General features: G+C 31.4%; 2 protein-coding genes across 2 annotated transcripts in view; one reads left to right on the top strand and one right to left on the bottom strand.

Annotated features, from left to right (window-relative positions):
- Positions 1 to 3258, bottom strand: part of sowah (sosondowah) — a 52684-nt gene extending 49426 nt beyond the window's left edge. The window contains exon 1 of the mRNA XM_008194167.3: positions 3090 to 3258. Within this exon, the coding sequence (XP_008192389.2) occupies positions 3090 to 3213 (124 nt within the window). The 5' untranslated portion in view covers positions 3214 to 3258. The remainder of the gene's footprint in view (positions 1 to 3089) is intronic.
- A 9208-nt stretch (positions 3259 to 12466) lies between these two features.
- The window catches only part of LOC652944 (homeobox protein araucan), a 79663-nt gene continuing 68035 nt past the window's right edge, over positions 12467 to 24094 (top strand). The window contains exon 1 of the mRNA XM_008194178.3: positions 12467 to 13204. Coding sequence (XP_008192400.1) covers positions 12914 to 13204 — 291 coding nt within the window. The 5' untranslated portion in view covers positions 12467 to 12913. The remainder of the gene's footprint in view (positions 13205 to 24094) is intronic.

Raw genomic sequence — 24094 nt, 5'->3', positions numbered from 1 at the left:
ACGACAGCTTATTATTTATTATTACAAACGGCATTTCGTAATTCATAATAATTATAACAAGAACCATTCGTGAACGTAATAGTATTTGTAAAATTTTCTCACTTAATAAATAAACTTGAAGGCCTTGACGGTTTTTTCCTGCATCGTCATTCATAATCATAACATAATGCAATATTTTCCACATTAGAGGATTTTTAAACTACAAAATATTCCCAAACTTTGCGTTGTGAAACAGAACGTTCAAATTTGGTAATTCTAGAAAATTTGCTTAATGATCACTAGGTATAAAAATTAATTAAAATAAAATTCACACAGTCATATTGTGTTATTTTTAACAAAATATATGTAACTAATTAACAGTGGCGGCTCGCCACTAATAAACTCTGATAAACTGTGCTCACATTAAAATTATAGGTATTCTCTTTGTTGCGACCCTATTTTTAATGTCACTGAAACTTTCCTATTAGAGAAAAAATTCGTAAAATAAGTGAAGCTTTAGTTCAAAAAAATGTGAATTATAACCTAGCAAAATTTTTTTAGGACATTTCAGATAAATTTCGGAACAATATCTGAGTATTTTGTTGAAAAATTAAAGGCGCTCGGAAAAGATAAAAGTAACAACGTTATCGCTTCAGCAAATTTTTAAAATTTTAAAATCAGCTAAAGAAAACAGAAAATATCAACTTTTTTGAGGACATTTCGAAAAATAAGTTAGTTAATTACGATATTTTAAACCTTCATGTGTGAGTTTTGTTCTGTTCTGTTCTAGCAAAATTATGTGAAATTATGTAGGTATAAGTGAATTTTGAGCTGAAAAACGTACTATAAAGCTCAAAAAAGGCAAAAAAAAACATAACTTTTCGACCAATTTGAGCCAAATTTCTCAAGAATTCGAAAAATATGTTTTAACTTTAATAGGAATTAAAAGATTAAAAAAATATATCATTTCGTATTAATTACGTGATTGTTTAGAATTTGAAGACAATTTCCCAAAAAATAGTCTCACTTACAAAACGCAAAACAGATCAAAACAATGTAATTTTAGAGCAGGTATTAATAAAATTTTTCGCATTTTCATTGAGAAATGTCGCAAAATAACAACTGTAAGTGCAAAATAGTAATTTTAAAAAAACTTCACGAAAAAAATGGCTTTATCACTCATAGAGGAAGCTACATCACTCCAAACAAGTCTAATTTAGTAATTTTTGACGATAGGTAAATCTGACGACAATAATGTTATTTTCCATGTTAATTTGTGATTTCTTTGGCCTGCTCTAACGATTTTATGAAACATATAGTAAAATCTCCTATAAGCGGACACCGACAGTGACATGATTTTTGAGCGGATAATAGAGATGTCCTCTAAAGAAAAAAAAATGTATACAATGATACAAACCAAAAAAAAATATATATTAAAGACCTAGCATATTGGTACATACAACAATACTTATAAACTATTTCTTGGAAAAAATTTAATTTTTCTTCAGCATTTACTACATCTTGTTCATCAATACTCGCAGATTCACCAGAAATGTACTTAAAACTTAAATATACATTAGCTCAAAACAGAGCCAGCAAAAATGTCCGTTTATTGGTGGGGTCCGCTTATAAGAGGTGTTGTTTAAGAGAGACTTCACTGTAATAAGTTTTAGCTACAAAGTATGCCAAAACGACAAAATGAAGAAATGTAACGTTACTATTAAGTTTCAGTGATAATTAAAAAAATTAACTTAAATTAAACTTAAACTCTAATTTCTCTTTTTTTTTGAGCGAGATGCATTCTTCTAGAAATAATAAATCAAAATAAGATTTCCGACCCTAAGATTCGGTTAATGGAAAGGTCTGTTAAAATTTAATTCGTTGTTAAAAACAATGCAAATGGATTAATCAAAGTGCCCCAAATTGGTCACGTGATCAGTTAATCACGCATTTAAGTGCGATTTAAGTTAATGACGCTTCTTTAAACCGGTCCTTAGGGTCGGTTTCATGGACCTCAGTTAAATTTATTGGTAGAATAAATCCACAGAAACGATTGTAATAATCATAGTAACGATTGTTTCTAACTGTTCACTAAATTTAACCAACGTAGGTGAAACCAATCCCTAATTTAATTTATTTAATTTAATTTAACAAAATTAATTTAATAAGTGACTTTAATCGCCGGTTTATAGAAGCGTCATTAAGTTAATCTGCAGTTAAGTGCTAATCACGTGACCAAATTGAATAAATTTGATTGGTCCATTCGCGTTGTTAACTTTTAACAACGAATTAAATTTTAATAAAGCGTCATTAAGTTAATCTGCAATTAAATACGTGATTAAATGATCACGTGATCAAATTGAATAAATTGATGGGTCCATTCGCGTTGTTAACTTTTAACAACGAATTAAATTGTAACAATGCTTTCTAAAAACTGGTCCTAAAGCTCGGATTTAGGTAATTTTCAACACAGCTGATTTTTCAGCCTGTTTGAATAAAATTTCGCTTTTATGCTGGTGATTCTAGGTTTCAATACAAGAATAATAAAAAATTTGATAATTAGGAACCATAGTAAAATCACAGTAAAAAAAACGAAGACCACAAACTTGCTTTGTAAATTTTTATTAGCTCTTCACGTAGTAATGAATCCACAAGCCACCACTGATAGGTAAAGAATTAATTAACTAAATTTAAGCTATTTTTAAACTATGTTGATGACAAATCAACCATGTACTAATAAAGCGCAACAATTCTAATTAAGCCAATTAACGCAACGGAAACGTAGTTAGTTATTAATTTACTTTCAATTAAACCGCCTCACTAATCATTATCATTATTCATTATCAATAGAATCAATCCAGGTTCGTTTCCCACAATCATTGTCTTCCAAGATAAGGCCACTTACAACACATTCCCATCGCATTATTCACCCAAAAACGCCTCTACACACCCAAAACCACCAAACCTCAGCCACAGTATTAAAAAAGTATCACGGAACAACCAAAAAACATGAAAACGAATTCGAATGCCACAGGTTGTTGTCATAACCTGAACGTAAACAAAGCACCAAAACAAAGCTCCTGGCACGTAATAGCCATATGTTGTGTTACCTTTTGATGCAGGATCGGTCAAGTAATGCTTGAAGTGATGAACGAGTTCACGGTTTTTAACCACATTTCCATTTTCTTTAAAATAATTGTAAATTTGTTCTAACGTCAAATCACTGGATGCCATGATGCCGCGCACGAAACGTCAGTCTGACGGCGAAAGTTACTAGAAGTTACCGTTATAGGCGCCACGGTTACCAATCCACGTTCAAAATTAAGCGCCAAGCACTACACTTGGATAATTCGATACAGTTCCAAGCAGCATAAATGAAAAACAGTATCGATTCGTTTATAATAAATTCTAAAACTTAATTGACATTTTAGAAAAACAGCATCACATGGCTTTTGCTACACATTAAAAAATACTTCTTTTTACATTTTTTTTTGGGATTGCCTGACACAAATAAATTCACTGTTGCCAATCTAAACTCAAAGGCCACTTTGATTGGTTTGTTCACAAAAGTTTGGAATTAGTTTAGAGTTATCACTTTATCAGCTTAATTTGAAAAAGTATCAATTGTAGTTAGAGAAGATGAATTTGCAAATGATTTCACTACTTTCGGTTCACTTTCATAAAAACCATTGTGGTGGAATTGACTAACCTGTTACCATAACAACTTATATAAAAGTTAATGCCAAGAGTACCCAATTTCCACCACAATGGTTTTTATGAAACTGAACCGAATGTAGTCTGAGATACAAATTCTGAAATATACAGGCTGTCCGTCGAGCTCCATCATGAGAATCTCAGTTATTATAAGAGATACGAGGTCCATAAAGTTGCGCATTTTCATGCTGAGTAATTATTTAAAAGAAAATTAAATGTGTCATTTATAGTTTTTAAATTATTAGAAAAAAAAACAAAAATTTGTAATTTTTGGTTTCATTTTTTCAAAAAAAAAACTAAAAAATCTAGACGTTTTTAACTAGAACGTTCTTCAGGCACTTTTTTACAAGAAATTTAAATCTGTCATCGTATATTCCAAAGCGTTCATATAATGTCAGAGTTCCAACACTCATCTCTGGTTTCCCCTATGGAAACCATAATCGCATTATGTATTTTTGAAAAATGTTTTTATTCTTGATTACAACGATGTATTACATGATTTGATCAAATTTTACATGCTGATTAAAATTAAGAAAAAAGCGTTTTTGCAAAGAGTGCTTTGAAAAAAACCCAAAAATTTTGTTTTTAATCGAACGAGATTTTGAATTTAGATGTGGTAGGTTCACATTTCCGTCAAGCTTAGGTACTTATTTAAAAACTGAAAGAGATGATAAGCTAATAATTTATTCGCGATTTATTCTCGCAAAACAAAGCAAGACAGAGTTATAATTTTGCTCGTATATTTATTAGAACTGCCAACATTGGTTTGCTAAACAAAATCTGTAGCGTTTTTGTCTAAAGCACTCTTTGCAAAAACAATTTTTTTATTTTAATATGAACCGGTTTAAATAAAGCTCTGTTAAAATTTAATTCGTTGTTAAAAGTTAACAGCACGAATGGACTAATCAAATTGTTTCAATTTGGTCACGTGATCAGTTAATCACGTTAAACTAATGACACTTCTACGAACTGGTCCAAAAATTATTAAATATGACGTCCATAAGAAAAACTAAAGATTTGTGTTGTAACTTTGACATCAAGAACACCTTAGAAAAGGCGATTGCAGATTTTGATTTCTTGTAAAAATAGCCTACTTAATGTTCTACTTAAAAACGTCCAGTTCTTTTAGTTTTCGCTTGAAAAAATAGAAACGGTAAATAATAAAGACATAAAAAAAAATTTGAGATAATTGTTCAGCATAAAAACAGGTAACTTGTCCCTAATTTAACCGACCCCGTATCTCTTATAATAAGTGAGGTCCTCAGGGTGGAGCTCAAAAAACAGACTCCCTGTATTTGATACTTTATAAAGTACAATTGGAAAAGGTGTTGTGATATAGTCTTGTTGCAAATGATCAGTTTAAAATAAAACTAGCATGAATTTATTACAAATATTTATCAATGTGAATTCGCGATTTTAGTTATAATAGGGCTTAATTTTCAAACATTACGTAAACAATTTCAGTCCGAGTCGAGCAAATTAATGCAAACATTAATTACCCACAAAAATATGGATTAATTTTTAAACATGACAGTTTTATGTCGCTACACCTGGTTAAATCATGCATCACACCACAATATCAACATATTTGCGAGTAATATTTTTTCCGTCCAGGTGTAGTCGTTGTCATCCAGCTGTGGCCAAGATTTGGACTTTATTCTTCTTTATACGATTTGAATGTTAATTTAGTTGTGCATAGATGCAGTTGCGGCGGACTTAATTCCAACCGAAATTACGCCAAAGGAACGGCTTTAAATTCGTGTTATCAGATCAAAATATAATATTACAACGGGAAATGCATTTAATTAAATATTTCGAGGCACATAATCAAGCGAGGCATCTGAGCCGTGCATGACACCTGCAATTAGTGCCGGTCCGGAGCTTCGCTAAACGACGGTCAGACGGTAACTACCTGAAGCTCCGATTATTATCTATCACAAATTTGCCAAAAGTCAGAATATTTCGTTTCCTCCTTACGTAAGATTTAATTCCTTCCTCTGTTGCTATCACCGATTGTCGCTGTAATTAATTGCGCGCTAGTGCATTTTTAATTGTGCGCAATTTTTGCCCATAAAAACATGCAATCTTGACAACTGCCACTATGCACTCCATGTTTTATGCTTTATGTATCCTGTGGATCCATAGAATAATGATTGCGTTTTATTTCCCTGCCATTCCCATCCTGACAATTGATGCAATCGCGAATACACCAATTAAAAATGACTATTTCACCGAGCGCTTTTTCATTTTTATCTTACTTTGTGTGAAAAATATACATATGCATAAATCGACCGACTGCTGCATCTTAATTATGTTATTCATCATATTTTGTTTATGTACTCGGCTTTAATTACTGTTTTTAAGCTTTAATTTTCATTATTTTGATCGCGAAACGGTTTTAAAATAAACTCATTTATTCAGTTTTAATTGTGCGGGTTAACCCACCTGAAAAATACAATAAAAGGAGCTTATTTATTACCCACTTGTTATTTCTCATCAAAATAAACCACCTACTTGAATAAAAAAAGCATTAATAGCGACATCATTAAGAAATCTTAAATCCATTATCACATTGCAATTAACCACTTTTAACGACTTGGCAAATAATTTAGATAGCATAGAAATGAGGTGCATTAACTATTGTTTGTAAGCAAGACACTAAACAGTAAATACTTAAGGAAATGTCACCGGCACACAACTTAAAGAAAACTAGAAAAAGTACTTGACTTTTAATGTAATTGTCGTGTATGTTTAATTCACGGGCGTTTGAAGGAAGTACGTAATAACATAATTCTTGGGTTTCTTATTGCGATACCAGCTTTTGAAACGAAAACGTTTGACAGCTGAAGCAGAAAACAATAATTAGATTTCTGATAACTAAAGCCAGATTTTAACTGAGCCGATGCTCAAGTTTATAGAAAGCTCTGTTAAAATTTAATTCGTTGTTAAAAGTTAACGGCGCGAATGGACCAACCAAATTGCTTCAGTTTGGTCACATGGTCAGCTAATCACGCATTTAATTGCGGATTAAATTAATGACGCTTCTATAAACCGGTCCTAAATTATTAAATATTTTAATTTTATCGTACTAGTTTCTGAGTACGGAAGACTACAAAAATGCAGGAAGGTTTTTTGCATTCCTAACAGATTGAGAAAAAGTGCCAACTAAAATTTTGTAAGAAATTTGTGAAAAAAATATTTTTAGATTCAAACTTTGCGCTTTTCCATATTTTTAAAAACGCTGCTAATATGGTTAGGAAGAAAAATGTTAGAAAGAAAGTTGCAAAAAATTAAATCTACTTTAAAAAAGTTCAAACCATATCTCTATCTTCAACGTTTTAGGCTCCAAAAACGTTGAAAACCGCTTAAATGACGGATTCGTTCTATTTTACTGGTGGTCAAGCAACGGAAGGTAAATTTACACATAAACTGTAGAAGATATAATAAATAGGGTGTCCCAGACTTTTTTTATAGAAAATTTAATTCTCCACAACTTTATTCCTTGCACCTTTTTTGTACCTTCAACCGTATTCCCAGCGTTTTGTTACATATGCGACGGTGCGAACGCAGCAAATACGCTTACAGATACAAAAAATTTGTAACGAACAAAGTTGAACGGAATTAAATTTGTTACAAAAAAAAACACCATACTCGAATTTATATCCTTAACGATTTAGCTATAAAAGTTCTCCAATACTTTGTCACCAGTATAATAAAACAAATCTGTCGCTTGAGGATTTTTGTAGGAAATCTAATTCTCTACAACTTTCTTCCTAACATATTTCTTGTATCTATAAACGTAATCTCAGGGTTTTGAAAAATATGAGGCAGAGTGCAAATTAGTAAAAATTTGATTTTTTTTTAATAATAATATTATTATTATAATATTAATAAATATAAATATTTATTAAATATTTTTTTAAATCGCAGAGAGATAGCGTCTCTATAGGTTATCAGAAACAACGCTAGGTTTGATTTATTGCTTAGCAACGGTCACCATTTGGCTACTATTCCTTTCACAAAATTAAAAATTACAATTAAAGGGGTGTGTACACTAGATTATGTCGTTATCATTATTGCTAAGCAACAAAATGAGAATGTAAAATTACGTCGCAGGCACAATATCGAGTCGTTGACGAGGTGCTCAAAAGCGTTGCTAAGCAATGAAATGACACGAAAGAAGTGAGTGCAATGAAAATGAAAAAAACATCGCCGCAGGCGCCACATTTGCGCCACCGGCGCAACACCGAGCCGCAAGCGCAACACTTGCGCCACCAGCGCATCACCAAATCGCAAGCGAAATGTTCCAAGGCGTTGCTAAGCAACTAAAAAAGAATGCAGATATGCGAGTGTCGCATAGTCCAATTTAGATTAAACCACCAACTTGATAATTTTAAGTCCCGAAAAATAATTTTTAGATATCTGTAGGTATTTCTGAGATACAAAAAAATCGTATTATTCCTCATTTCGTAATAAATTGGGTTCATATCGCGACGAAACAACCAGTCAGAAAAAAACTTTTGTCTAATTTTCTACTTTAAATATTTTCTCCTCGGGCTTTATTCAGCTGGAAGAACTTGAAAAAACGTAAAATTTCATTACTACCTGTAGTTCTACCACCACCAGAAAAGTAGCATTTGTTCGAGTACTAAATAAATATCTAGCAAACACGTGTTAACACTGGTAGTGCTGCAGCTATCTTTATTGCTACATTGTAACGAAACTTTGATTCGACCAAATGTACCAATTTTATTGCTGGAGATTTTTGTCGAATAACTTTCGTGTTTCCGATACTACAGTGTCGAACAAGCTCTAAAAATTTATTGGTTTCGATCGCTGGCAACGCCTTCACAAAATTCTAACAAAGTCTAGCCTAATTTATATTTTGCTGGTTTCAACAGTGTGCGTGACGGCGGGAAATTATGTCAACTAATGGTGAATTTCTGTAAATAATTATGGAAATTTATTTTCCATCAAATCGGTCAAATTCTAGGCTGTGTCCCTTTCGACGGTCACCTTTGACCTTCGATTGGAACGAGGAAATTTATCGGAGAATTATAGCGTTGATAAACGGTCATTAAATAAACTGGTAAACATTTAAAGACAATAAATTTGGGATTTACATACGGGTATAAAGGAAACGTCGGCTCGACTCTCCAAATTGAAATTTTTATGTAAAACAGGCCCCAACGTCGATTCTGATTCTCAAATTTGTCAACTGATCAATACACAAATTAGAGTCGGATTATCACCGCTAATCCTTGAATCGCTTGTAATAAATTCAGCCTTTTCGGAGGTATTTTACGCTTAATGTCAATCGGGTATGATTACAAAAATTCCGTCCCCAAATAAGTTTCTAATTTCGCTAAGAAACATTCAAATTCATTCATGAGTCGATAGGAAATTATGACCGCTGATAAAATCCCGTTGTTTGACAACTTTTGCCCGCGATGGCATTCAACTAGTGTTTCGAAACTGTTTTGTCATAACGTAAAAATACAATTTTCGCATAGTTCTCGAGGTCGGTTTATTTCACGAGAGAGATTTATTCGCGTTTAATATTCGTGATGGCTAGTTTTTTGCAGAAATTGTAGCTGATATATAAGAATAATAAATTAATGTTATAGCATTCCATTAATTCCTGAATGAAGACAATTTTTAACACGGTGACTCACAAAATTTTCTAATCTTGCGATCGTAAAAATTTTATTCAAAACAGTACACCTTCAGGCGATGTCTGGGTGATGTGGAAAGTAAACCGTGGTATACGTGTAACTCGACAAATTTTTTTTTCAGTCAAACAATATAAGCAGGTATTTTCGACAAAAAACTTTAATTTTAATGATACTAAGATTAAAAATAATTTATACTTTTTTGGTAAAACAAACAAAAATTATAATTCCAAAAATTACAACAGTAATACGAAATGAGTGCCTTCCTATACGTTTATTTAATAAAGTTTTTCGGTTAACCTCGTTTTCTAATAAAAATGAAGAGATTATTTTTCTCAACTGTTGTACAAAACCATTGTGTTTTACTTTCAAAATTTTTACCTTTTTGAGTAAACTCAAAAGTTAAAGGTACCTAACATATCTGTAATAGTCTCCAGTAAGTGGGTAGATCACTTATCAAAAATCTCGACGTTAAAGTGAAATAAATAAATAAGAAATACTTTGAGTAGAAATAGTTGTTTTTATACGTGGTTATTCGTGACTTGAACGTAGATCGTTTAATTTATAAACACCCAGTTTGTTGCTTTTTGGATCTATTCCAAAATTCATTACCTACTTAAATTCAAATTTTTTTGGTTATTTTTTATTTATAATATTATCAAAAACTAAAAGTGTGAAAAAAATATTGCGACATTTCTCAACCGAAGTTTAATTTGAAACACACTGTCCATTTTTAATTTTTCTACAAGAAAGAAGGATTACAGACACAAGACAATATACATAAAAAAACGTATGTTACGAATTGTCTTCATTTGTAAAACTAATCATCTTTTCCAAGTAATAGGTAGGTATATTAAAAAATAAAATAAAAAAATAACGTACCTATTAATTATCTTCATAAACAAAGTCACAACTCATTTTTTTGTTTTAAAAAGGAAAATTATAAATAGTACTTCTATATTTCAACAAACCAAAAAATCAGAGTAATTGTGAGTATAGCTAAGTTGCTATTTAGATCTAATGTTTGATTATTACTTACAAGATTCTTAAAATTTCTAAAAAAACATTACAACAATAAATAAAGAATGAGAAAGAAGAAATAAGAAATAAAGAAGAAATAATATGAAGAATGAGGAAAAATTCTTTAGCAGAACACCACTATATTAAAAATTCTGAGGTGAAAGAGTCATATATTTTAAAAAAAATTGCCGTATTGTCTATCGACATGTAAATATTTCAAAAATTCCAGATGTGAGACAAGAAACAGACAATACTGCTAAAAATTACTTTGTACACCATAAAATTTTATGATAATTGCCCGAAACCGAAAACCCTCCTAGCCAATTAGTGAATTACTCAGGCACGCTTATTGATTTATTGCAGACAGGCCCTAGTCTTTGAGACAGACCGCCTGATATCGTAAATATTTTTGAACCACCTTTGTCAAAACACTAATTATCAATATTATTATAAACACCATTATCTGCTCTAAAATTTTATGGTGTTCAAAGTAAACTAAACGTTGCCACAATAAAAATAACGCTTAGACGCAACAATTAAATTTTTACTTTAGAACTCAAAAGTAAGACTTTTACTTGTGGCATTTTGTCACAATAAAAATAACGCTTAGACGCAACAATTAAATTTTTACTTTAGAACTCAAAAGTAAGACTTTTACTTGTGGCATTTTGTCATAAAAGTGATCATTTTGGTGACGTTAGCAGGTAAAGTATTTTTCTATCTGATTCAATACGGTAATCATTAATCAGTAAATCACATTAAAATTTGTGTACGGAAGCCTGCCATTCTAAAATTTTATAGCGTACCTACGATCATAAAAATTTTGTAAGAAAAAATTGTATGAAAGAAAAGCACTGTAATATTAAAAAAATTAAATCAATGATAATTTACTTCTTTTATAAACTTGCAGAAGTTTTGCATGACATCTTGTAGATAACTGAACAAATCTCAAAATTAGTCCTAATTCAAAAATAATTGTTATCATTTTATATAAATTTTTTAATCAATAAAATCAATGTTACTTTTTGACAACCTAAAGAAAATTGCTGACAGATTCTGTAGCAAAAAATTAAAAAAAATTAAACAAACTTATAGACATGACGAAACTGTAGTTAATGTCATAAGACACATGACAGTTTTAAAATTGTCATTTGTTAAAATACAGAGTGTTCCACATAATTTTACGAAGCCTGCACACGTCGGTATTGCTGCCGACATATTCTGTTATGAACTCGATAACAAATTTTTAAAAATTAAACAGTCTTATCTAGTTTGTTCACTCCTTCAAAAAATTGCAACATTTTAATTAGTTAGTGATTAAAAAAGATCAAAATCATATTCATAAAGCCCTTTAATAAAACACATGTTAATGGTTCCTGAAAAAAATTTAATAATTAAATGTGAATTTTTGTATCAAATAGTGTTTTGTGACTTATATGTTTGATAAATGTGCCTACTGTTTTCAAAGAAATGTCAGTAGGTATGTATTATATTCTTTATTACTTTAGAAATAAAGGACAAAAAATCAAAGATATTCATATTTTGTGTGGGTGTTCGCTCTTAAGAAAAACAATTTTCAATTTTATTTCGATTTTCAACACCAGTTTTTGATTCTGTGTTACGAGCAAGCGTTTCAATGATTGCAAATTTGACACGGTAGTAGTGAGGACAAATTGTCGACAAAGCACCTTTCAAGATATGTAAATCGCACCGCTCCGCACTGCCAAAAAGCCCAATTATTTATACCGCAATAATATAATTATCCCCTTCTCCCATTATTATCATTTATGTAAATGTCGGCGACAGGTTACAATGTGAGGACAAGTTGATTTATCTCAGTCCTGGAAGATGTTAGTTTTGTCATCGCCACACGTTCGTGTTTCTCTTTTTTCCCGTCCTTTCACCTTTCCGTTGTTTGGAAAATCGTATGTAAAATTCGGGCGATTTCTGGCGGACCATTCATGTAGTCGAGAGCTAATTATAATAGTGTTCGGGGGGTTGGCACGGTGCATCACGGTGGGGGTAGAGGGGGGCGGTCACCACCGACCTCACGCAGTCTCCTCACGCTGCCGACGGCACCGCTGTCCTGCCAACACACACACACATTGTTACACTGAACCTTCCTTCCACCTATAGCCACACTTGCGCTCCGTACCTGAGTCAAACCGCACCAGAGGACGAAGCTTCGGGGGTGCTTCCAGTGACATTCCGGTGACCAGTGCGTAAAGCTCCAGCCCAATTAAAAAAAAATACTCGAGTGCTCTAAGTGGTTTTTACGGTTTTCGGGATAATAAATAAGCAATTAAGCGCGATGATCGGTGCTAGGGCCTAAGAGTGCGGCCGGAGCAAAACAAACACCTGTAAGAGTGCGTCCGTCTAATAAAAGTTTACCGGTGGATAAAATGCCCGTTTTGGAGGTTCACGCGTGTTATCGACCACCAACATCGTCCGTGCATAATTAATTAATTGTTCTTACGCATATAAAGTTATTCAAATCGAGTGGGCCGATCAAAGTGTGGGCGGCCAAGATGGAGGACGGCTGGGAGTCCCACGTATCCCCTTTGGTGATGGGCGTGGGGATGGGCGACATGCAGGGGATGGGTGAGATGCAAACCGCCGCCTCGTGTTCGGGACACGGACAGGAAATGCCCCCCGAGATGAACATGCCGCACCATCAGGAACTAGTCGCCTCGCATCCCGAACTCAATCCGGGCATTCATCAAGAGATCGAGCAGGAACTGGGCAGGGAAATGGGCAGGAACGACATGCGGACTCATCAGGATGCGATGGGGGGACACGACGACTACTTCGCGCACCAGGTACGCCACAAACACCCAAAATTCTATCGCAAATTTCAACACAAAATGTTCAACTGAAGCCAATCTAGACCCGTTTCAGCCCTGGTATAATTTTTCCAAATACTAACACTTTTGAAAAAATTGGAAAGCAAATCGCAACTTCTCTTTAATTTGGTAAATCACGAAATACTTGGAGACTTCAGAAAAACAAAGATCCAAAAAAATTTTGATGACTTTCAATACCTAAGCGAAAATACGGGTAACTTCTGGATCCAGTTCCCTTCCAATACTGGTGGAATTTTTCCTAACACATTTGAAAAAATATAGGAAGGAAGTGCCAACTTCTCTTGTAATTTGGTAAATTACGAAATACCTGGAGACTTTAGAAAAACAAAAACCCCAAAAAAATTTTATGACTTAGTAAGCGAAAATCTAGGTAGCGTCTGGATTAACATGAAAGATTACTATTAAATTCATATATGAATATTAAACAGTATTTCAGTCATGTTCCCACTTCTAATCATTTCTCAAGTACTCGTACAGTTGAGGACAAAATAAAATGAGACAAGTCTTGTTGCAGATTTTCGATAAAATTTAGTTGATTAGTACGGACTTAAATCTGAATTTTTAAATTCCATTTTATATCCCATTTCAGTTCATTGTAGAATTTTGCAACAACGCATTTGCATTTTTGGAGTTTCTGGTGGTTTTTTTTTGATCACAATTTGTCGCTGGGATTTAGCTTAACACAGAGTTCTTTTTTTATACAGAAACTATCAACTTGTGCTTTATTTCAGTCCAAAAAATTCAAATGCGCTGTCAGAAAATTCTAAATGAAATGGGATTTACATTAGCAATTTGGTTAAAATAGGAATCATTTCTAAAGTTGAGAACGGTTGGACAATTAGACGGCGGATGAATTGCTTTCCGCTACAATAGGTACTGCAAAGTATTCCGAGTGCAGTATTATAAAAATGTAGACAACAATAGAATAGAAATAGAAAAAATATATAAAAATAAAAAGATAAAAAAAAATAAAACAAAATTGTCCCATTAAGGCCTTTGTACGACCAATTGTCCGAACTGAAGTTCCCTGTCCTTTGGTACTTACTTCATGTGACTGCGGTGTCTTGTGAAAGATTATTCAATGCTTTAAAACGAACAAAAACATATTTGCAAAATACAATAGGACTGGAAAGATTTTCAAACCTGGAATTTTTTAATATAAAAAAGAAGAAACAGCAAAATTGGGCAGAAACTGCGTAATAGATAAATTCGCTACTGAGATAACTAGACGGATTCAGTTAATTCGTAATAAATAAAAATTGATCTAATAAAATTAATTCATCATTCAGAGTTTGTTTTCTGAATTCCTTTGAGTTTTATTAAAGCTTCAGGTCTAAAATTATGATCCTCGGCAAATTTTCATCAAAGATTTTATTCACTCTGTCTATGTGGAGCTGTACCTTACCTTACATTTCCTATTTCAGTACGGACGTAATGGAAACCACAACACTTAAGTTACCAAGCGATTTAAAAAAAAATACCTCAGCAGTAAAATGTATTGCATAAATAACTTCAGCATCGCTTTACCTGTCCGTATGTTCAAAATTTAATGTTCACAGAAGAACATAAAAACTTTATGTTGGAACCTTATTTCCCTAATGGACATCGAGTTAACGTAACTGTCATGGATAACTAGATCAAAATTTTAGAAAATCTTACAGTATTATTTGCACTTATGTGGTTACTTTCCTCATCCAGCATCAATTTAGAAAATAAACTCAGTAGTTTTGAAAAGAACACTTCTTTGCTTCCATGTTATTTATTATACTTTATTTTTGAAACTCTATTGTCTCTTTATATTATTTCTTGGACATCTTATATTTATAAAACAAATATTAATGTTAATTTATCGCATTTTTGCTGTAAATGTTTCAAAGAAATTCCAATAAATTACTACATTTATTGCCTTATTTTTACAGCAATGCATAGCTAAGTAATTAATAATTATACCACGAACTTATTACTGGGGTTTATCCAAACATTGTAAAAACCTTCATGGTGACATGAAATAAGTCAGTTGTTAATAAATGCCAATAAAACAGTCAATACAGTGTTTCAAAATCAAAACACATCAAGAAGCTCAAACTGGAAGGTGGCACAACATACAAAACTCGATGTTTTCGATGCTAAAAAAAATTCAGTTAGTTAATTTTACGTAGAACTCTCTTTATACACGTAACTGTACCTAGAACCTCTAAAGAATAATTTCGCGTAATTTTTTGTCAAGGATTTTAATTTTATCTTATTTTTCAATTGTAATTGTTGTTTCTTGACTAGGCTAAAGCTGAATCTTTTTCTTTTATATCTGAAACACAAACACCTCTGATACTTCAAACCAGAAATTAATGTCAATTTATCACCATTTTGATGTGTTTCAGATTTTTAAATTGTTCACAAGTTCTAACAATGAAAACCAGCTCACAGAGGCAACGAAAGAAAAAATCAACTGTAATAAATCATTTAATAATAAATAGTGTGACGGAATCAACATCTAATTAATTCCAAAATTCAGAGCAAAAAGACATGAAAAATTTTAGGACTGTAGGTAGATCCATATATTCAGTTTTTTTATGTAAAACATTAATTTCATTTATTATTTTTTTACACTTCTGACATAATTAATATGATCCATAATAAGAAAAAAGATAACGTAAAGCATAATTGGTTTTACTAGTAGTTTTAGTTCAGACAAGTATCCAAAAAAATTGGGGAAAAAATCATATTTTTTGGATATTCTAATACTGAATCAGAACTGTTGCTGTTTCGTACCTTATTTCCTTCTATTGTTGTTCTATCTTGTTCTGTCTTTTAATTCCAGCGTAAAGTATACTTAAATTATTACGTATTTTTCTATCCAACATATAAATATTTATCAGTTGACACACTCTATTTTAAAATAAATAAAATATTTGAAACATTTGAGCACAGGTAAAATCGATAAGAAATTTTGTTTGCTTCATATAGCAAAAGATATGAAAAATTTGATATCCTAATTTAGTTTTATAATTTTTTAAATTGTTTTGTTGTTATATAACAACAAGAAATCTGTTCTCATTTAGAAATATTGGTTTTGTTGCAATTTTTTTTTACTTAAAAATCAGCATAAAGATTGACTGGTTATCAAGATGTAATTATCAACAAAAATCAATTCTTTTAAAGCTAAGTTTTTTATCACCATATTTTTATAAAAAAAAAGTTTTTGTATTATGTCATATCTTCTTATATTTTATTTCTGTTCTGTCTTGTTCTGGATTCTATTTTTTAATTATTATAGTTTTCATTGTAGATTATTATGAATGCGAGCATATTATTGGTTCAATTTGGGCACGTGATCATTTAATCAGAAATTTGAATACAGATTAAATAAATTAATTACGTTTCTATAAACCGACGTTTTTTAACTTTTCACAAGTTAAAATTAATCAAAATTTTATTTAACTTTGTCTTCAAGTGATTTTTTCAGACGCCGATTTAAAATGTGATCAAATGTCTATAAAAACAGTTTTTATTTATTAGGTTCTTTTTAAAATGTAACATTGCTAGAAAACAATAAAATGTGTCATGCCTGCTTTATACGTTCTTTGAACCAGAGATTTGCATAATTATTGTCAATAACCCACCAGCTTTGATACGGATGCTGTATTTTAAGCAATTTTAATTTGTTTACCGACATGAGGTAAGGCTAAGCATTCAATCGGAATATCCGAGAAAGTTATAAACAAACAAATAACAATAAATAACCATAATTAAGTTATCTGTTTTCTATAATAAGAAACAAAATTAAAGTCTGAAAATTCTGTGCTATGACCAAACCAAGCCTTATTTATCTGACGGTGACGAAAACTAAATTTTTTGTATAGTGAGAATTGGCACTCGGAGTGTTTCCAAAAAGGAAAGTAATTTAAATGTCATCCTTTTTCTCCACTTAATGCGCTATTATGTCGCAACATCGAGACAAAATCCAGTAATTAATTAGCGCAAGACCGCCAGTAACGACTTAAATAGTAGAAAATATTGCCAAGAAGTGATCCTGTGATGTTGATTAATATTCAAAGTGGTCTCGAGCCTTGAGGAGTCATCATCCAAACATGTTTTGATTGGACAGCGCTTGTAGCAGGAATCCTGTGCTAGCGTGTCCTGAATTTCGGGCTAGCCTTCTGGTGCTCGTATTGTCTTTAATTTTAGATGAACTGTGCTGCATTGTTGATTAGGACACACATGTTGATCGTAAGATAACATGTGGATGCCTGCGGAATAATTTAGCATGCAACTTTAATTATTTCATTTTTTACGCTGATGACCTAGTGATTCGATTCCGATGCATGTTCGACACTTTCCAGGAAACACAAAAATTGGCTTAATTGTGACGATTGATATCGAGCGGATAATGGGGCTCTTTATTTTTGTTTATCAATCAGCGTTGCGTGATTTTTAAATGATGCTTGTAGGAAATGCTGAACCAGATAATGGGGTTTTTTATGAAAGTTTTCACACATTTGTGGCTCTCAAGTCAAACTGGAACTATAATAGTGCAGTTGGGCAATCGTCGTTTTATGTAAAAATTGTTTTACAAGTTTTTTAGTAGAGCAAGTGGATTTTTATTGAGCTTACGCATAATTACAATTGCGACAGACGAGTTTTCGAATTGTGTGATTTTTCGTGTGTGTTAGCCCTGAACTATCAGATCTCGTTTCACATGGGGAAGGAAATTACAGCCATGTTGTCGAAAAACGCCACTATAATTTGTTCTAGATGTGTTCATAATTGCATCTTCTAATTGCTTGGGAGTTATTACCGAAAACATTTACACGTGTTCATTTCAACCAACAAAACTAGCTACCTGTCACAAATTCTCCTAATTGCTTTTTAACATTTGTATAATATAAATAGAGAAGTATAAAATGATCTTATCAGAATGGTTTCACGGAACTACCGCTAATTTAAAGCAGTTTAAACGTAGCAACATTTAGTTACATGTTACTAGTAATTACCCAGTTCGTTGCTGTATTAAACTCCAAACTTGTTTCGTATTTGCGCCAGTGTAATTTCGACAGCGCTAATTTCTTTCGTATCTGGAGAAATTGTGGTGAACTTTAGAAAGCGTCCAGGTTGAAAAATTCCAACTGGAACATTCTCGGTTTATTTTTTACAACAACCAAATGAACATCATTACAACGTAATAATAATAAATTTTATTTCAGGTAGGTATTTACTGCTTTGATGTTTTTGGAAATAATTAGTTGTTTAAACTTTTAATGAGAATAAAAACTCCTGAAATGGAGTTTTTACAGTGCAAAACTATGACAAATATGCCATTTCTTGTGTTACGAAAAGTCATAATGTAGTGGCTGAAATTGAGCATTTCCGGTAGTTTCCGGGAGAAATCCGGGAAACGTTTTTAGCGATCCACGCTTTTGCAATTTTCAAAATTAATAAACTCTTATGAAAAATCGTTCAAAAAAACTAAAACTGCCGCCGTTTCTCACCGAAAATTTGCGTCCAAAGTACTAAAGTCATCGCAATTTTTTTTTATTATTATTACTATCATCCAAGACATTTGAGTTTGAGGCACTTAGTCTATGAAAGACATTTTTCTCAAATGTTAATAATTGTTGTACCAAAAAATATGTTCTATTATAGTCTATTTTATTAAGTCACGACGTTCCAAACTAACATAAAAATAAAGGGTCTTTTGTTGAATAAAATTAAACAATAGAGAACCGATGAGAAGGCGACTTCTAGCTTGAAGCTATACCCATTTAACTTAACTTCAAAGAAAAATTAACAGAAATTAAAAAAATAATAAGACTAATAGAATAACGGAATTATAAACAATATAGAAATAAAAATAAATTTGAAAATTACTTATGAACTAAAAACTAAAAATGAAACCCATAAAAAATATTGACAGAGTCTCATGAAACGAGAAACAAAAAGAATTCTTTAAGAAGAAAAGAAAAAATTGAACAAAAATAATTCTTTGTCATTTATTATCAACATCAATGAGTAAATTTTGTTGAGCAAAGTTAATTATTAAATAGCAAATTCCTAATTTTACTCTTGAATGCGAATACTGAATTTTCATTATCAAAAATTTCGATATATTTATTGTTACCATGTTCTAATTACTACGTTATAATGTGAATGATCTTTGATACAATGCGGTACAAAAGTGTGACATCGACAGCTCATTTAAATTAGAAGATTAAATTAGGTTTTGACAGAATGAAACTTACTCCTTAGATTAGTTTCGATGCTTAGAATAAGTGATAAATAAATACGGACAAACGACATAAAAAAAGCTTTTCAATTTTAACCATTCCAGTGGTCCTTAATTTTTTCTGATACATGATTATGTTTCTTTAAACCAAGAATAAAACCGTAGCTATTGTTTTGAAATTTTTGCAGACGGTATTTGTTTAGATTGTCTAAGCAAGGATAGTAAATAATAAGTTAATAATTTATAAATAAAAAAGGAGCGGTTTTACAAAGTTTTTTTTCCGAAGTTTAAAATTTAATATATTTTAATAATTGGAGTACAGAAGTTGAAAAAAGACATTTTTTTATAATAGGTGACACTCGTATAATTCGTAAATCTTGAATCTTTTATTATAAATCCAAGATAATTAGTAGATTACACAATGGGAAGAATTTGTTTATTCATTTACCCATTTAAATTCTGAACTACTGAATCGTAGGTACGTTTATTTGGCAAACAGAGTAAAACATGGAGAATGCATGAAGAATCCATTTTTAGCCAAAAAAAAATATTTTGATGATAAGTAAAAAAAGAAAACGGTCTGAATCAAGTTTATGTAAAATTATCCAGAGAAAATTATCAGTAGTTTCCGGGTATTTTTAAATTTATCCACGTATATAAAAAACATAAATTTTTGACAGTTTTTCAATAAATTTCTTCTCTTTTCTATGGAAAATGAATTAGGTGCTAAATTAAAATATCTACGATAAACAGTTAGAGTTGTAAAATTATTTAGTCGACTTAATGTGTATTGTGTATTTTTGCTTTAGTTATGAAATCTGTAGTTTAAGAAGAAAGTCTTAAACTTGGAAATCGAATATTCGACTTATTGAGTTTACAGCGAAAACTTCCGTAGAATGTTTTAGACTTAGACTCATTCCAAAAAGTTGGACTTGTTAAAAGATTTGAAGCCGATATTAAACAACCCAACTTTGGCCAAATAAAGTCCGAAATTGTAAAAAATATTAATAATTACATATAAATAACAAAGAAGAGAAAGGGAACTAGTAATGCGGAAAGTTAAGTAGTACCGATTTTTTTAATTATTCAAAGAATACTTCAAAAAACTGAAATTTTTGTGGATAACTAAACAAGCAGGATAATAATCCTTCTTTTCTTTTGAACGAAAATAAATACAAGCTTTCCACGTAGCACGTAGTAGTAGTGAAGTTTTAATTACGCAATTATCCTTGGTTATGTTTAGGTTGTCGCTAAACGATTAAAATTATTTAGTAGATCCAAATGTGTATCAAATCAATTCCCTTTTTTCAATTTTCTAAATTTAAACCTAAGGTATTCAAAATAAACTCCAGGTTACAAAACTACCGTTGTTTCAGTGATTGCAGGCCTTTTTCAGACGGAAATATAGACCAAAGGAATTTGAATCAGTTTTTGACTGCATTACTGTCGACAATTTTGCACAAGCTACAAGTGAAAATTATCCTCATTTTACATATTTACAACTTATAGGATACGTTTCTAAAGGTTCGCCTCAGGAAACTTGCATGCAATCGTTAATTTAATAATAATTTATCAATTTTTACTGCTAACAAAAGTCCGAGGTTCTCATTTTGCTGATCATAGTTTCAATTAAACGTTTCGAATTCATAAACAATGAAAAACATTACAATAAAGATATATCTACACGCCGGTACATTAATTTTAAATGTTGCACCTGTCACATTTTCCATTAATAAAGTCGTGTTTGGTGGCGAGTCATTATAAATGTTGTATTTGTGAAAAGATCGAAATCAATATTCCGCGGATATAAAATAGAAACGAAAATCGAAACACGCGCCAATGCTCGACCACGCAGATTGTGTTCTATTGTCCCATCTGTCATACTTAGGTAATTCCATATGCATATCGTGCAGCTCCAACATAATCGAACACAAACGGCGGGACTGTCACGTTTTCTTTAATTAGTCATCGGGAGACAGCTCGTCTGATGGGTTCGAGATTGTACAAACGCATGCACACTTGGCGATTTACTAAAAATGATAGGTGAGTTGCAACACTGCGCCTGCGAACACGAAAAATCCGATGGTTTTTGAATAATTTGCGATAATTTACGAGGCATTATTTTGTAAGTTGGTGAGAAATATGAAAATGAAATTGTTGTAATTTACGGCGACGTTTATGATCCAAGTATGGACATTAAGCAAATGAATTGGCTAATGAAAGAAATATTGGCACTTTCGTATTAATGTATGCGCTTAAAATACATATCCCAATAGTCAGAGATAAGAATTTATTAATCGGCGTGGAGGAAACAGGAATATTAATTTAATATCTTTTAAAACTCGTTTCAACATCTCATCTATAATTTATAAGATAACGCGCGATATAAATAAAGACACCTCAAACGAATTTAGCTAAATGTCGATTCTTCGAGTGCTGTTTGGCCAAAATTTGGCCTCGTTCGTTATGTGAGGTCCCAGCTTTCTTAATTTTCAATTTAAATATACATAATGATATACGAGGTTGGACTGATTGTCTTGTCTACATTCATGAATAGAGAACGTATGGAAATCTCCTATAAAGCAGATGGCTGGAACAACATTGACTTGTACCTTTCGTTAATTACTTTTCGAAAATTACTCGAAATTAATGAGTCGCAACGTTTATATTAAAATTATCTAACACTGTATTTTAGATAGTCATTCATAACAGCAAACCAACATTATTAATAACAACATACACTTAGTTAACTACCTAATTTTACATGTTGATAATTTATTAAATGGTAATTAGCGGCTTTAAAACATTTTCAGGTTAGTTAAAGACATATACGGCAAGGGGGAAATTTATTACATAAAACTCTCTTCCATTTGTTTGAAAATAAAACCAAATTATAATTATTAACAAAATTATTACAAATTTTACGAGCTATGAGGTATTTGATCCCTTCCGGGTGCTGTCTGAAATATTACGTGAATTTTTCGGGTGCCCGGAAACTACCCGGAGCGTACCGGAGTTGCTGATATGTCATATCGACGTTGGATTTTTTACCATTCGGTAGACAAATAGCAAGGTTTCATTTCATTTTATAAACGAAATTCGGGGTTTTTAATTTTTTTTACAAGAGTCTTTTAGAAAAATAAGACTGAGTTTTGAAAATCTGATTCTCGACTTTATTAAAGCGACGATCAAGACTGAATTATCCATAAGAAAAAATCTATAAGATGACATAGATTTAAGTCGATATTTTAAAATTATAGTTCAATCAACAATTACCGCGAAACAACTTTGTAGTCAGCGTTAAAAATGGTTTTAAAATCCAAATAATTATTTTATTTTTTAATTTATTACGCCCTAGAGGTTGTAGGTATAATAGTTTATCGTTGTAAAGAATCAAGGAGCGTCAAAAAAACGGGTAATTTTCGGGTTATCCACAGATTTGGGAAATTGTCAAAAAACTAATAATGGTCTTTTTTAAGATAGAAGATAAAAAATTACAAACGTAAAAGTGTAGGACCAATAGTTCTGGTGTTAACAACTGAGATACAACCTAAAAGTCTAAAGTCCTAAAGTTTGGTAAAAAACAGGAAAAATAAAAAAAATTCAGAATGAGATTAAATAAAAATAGATTACCTACTTTTTTTTTAATTTTTGTATTTATGAAATCTTTACGAGTCCCGAAATCAACTATGTTTTTGTAAAATCTGCATTTTTTTAAATTATTTGTGTGACTGGAAAAACTTCAAAGTCGTCCAAATTTGCAAGAAGCGCTCGTAGAACAAAATGTTTGTTATAAATTTTCTAATCGAACTTCAAAGTCATTTAAATTCTCTTAAAAAAAAATGGTTCTTTTCTCAAAAATGTTAAACGAGTTTTAAGCTTAAAGGAATTTTAAATTTCGAAACAAATGAAAAAAAACATTCCCCTATTTACATTCGTGATCGAAAAATAAATCGAGCTTAAAATAAAAAAAAATAAAAAATGTTTTTTTAGAAAAAAGCTTTTATTTAAAAGATGGACTAAAAAGTAAAAAATAATGTTTTTCTATCAGAGAAGAATATTTTTGCTTACAAATTAGGATTATAAAATTTAAAAAAGCTTTATAACAGCTGTTAACATTGAAAGCACATCTTAACCTCTGTTATGTGTCTATACTCTGTCGTCCAAGATAAATCAATATAAAAAAATAGCGACATTTGTTTTTAACGAAACGTAATGAAAATGATTAGGTATTAATATATTTCCCAATGACCAACATACTGTCAATGTTGCTATGTTACGATATGTATACATCGAAAACCCATTTGTAAACGTAACTCAAAACTTCAAAACCCCATTTAACCCCTTTATGGTGTATTTTACCACATAGGATTGCATTGTCAGGCAAATTACGTAAGTATGCAAAATTTCAATTCGTTGAGACAACGGGAACCCTTTCAAATTTGGCTCCAAAAATATGAAACAGACAGACAGACAACAAAGCAAGTTAAATAAAAATGGGAAATGGGAATTCGAAACTTATCAGGTGTCTCATTTTTTGGGAAATGTGTATTTTTTATGGAGATTTTTTGGGAAATTTTGATTATATACTATACTAAAGTACAATTTTAGAGTGGTTCCCTTAC

Source organism: Tribolium castaneum, chromosome 1 (genome assembly GCF_031307605.1).
Source record: "Tribolium castaneum strain GA2 chromosome 1, icTriCast1.1, whole genome shotgun sequence".
NCBI classification, from domain to species: Eukaryota; Metazoa; Arthropoda; class Insecta; order Coleoptera; family Tenebrionidae; genus Tribolium; species Tribolium castaneum.
Note: the sequence above shows the minus strand (reverse complement) of the source record. Positions and strands in the feature narration are given on the sequence as shown.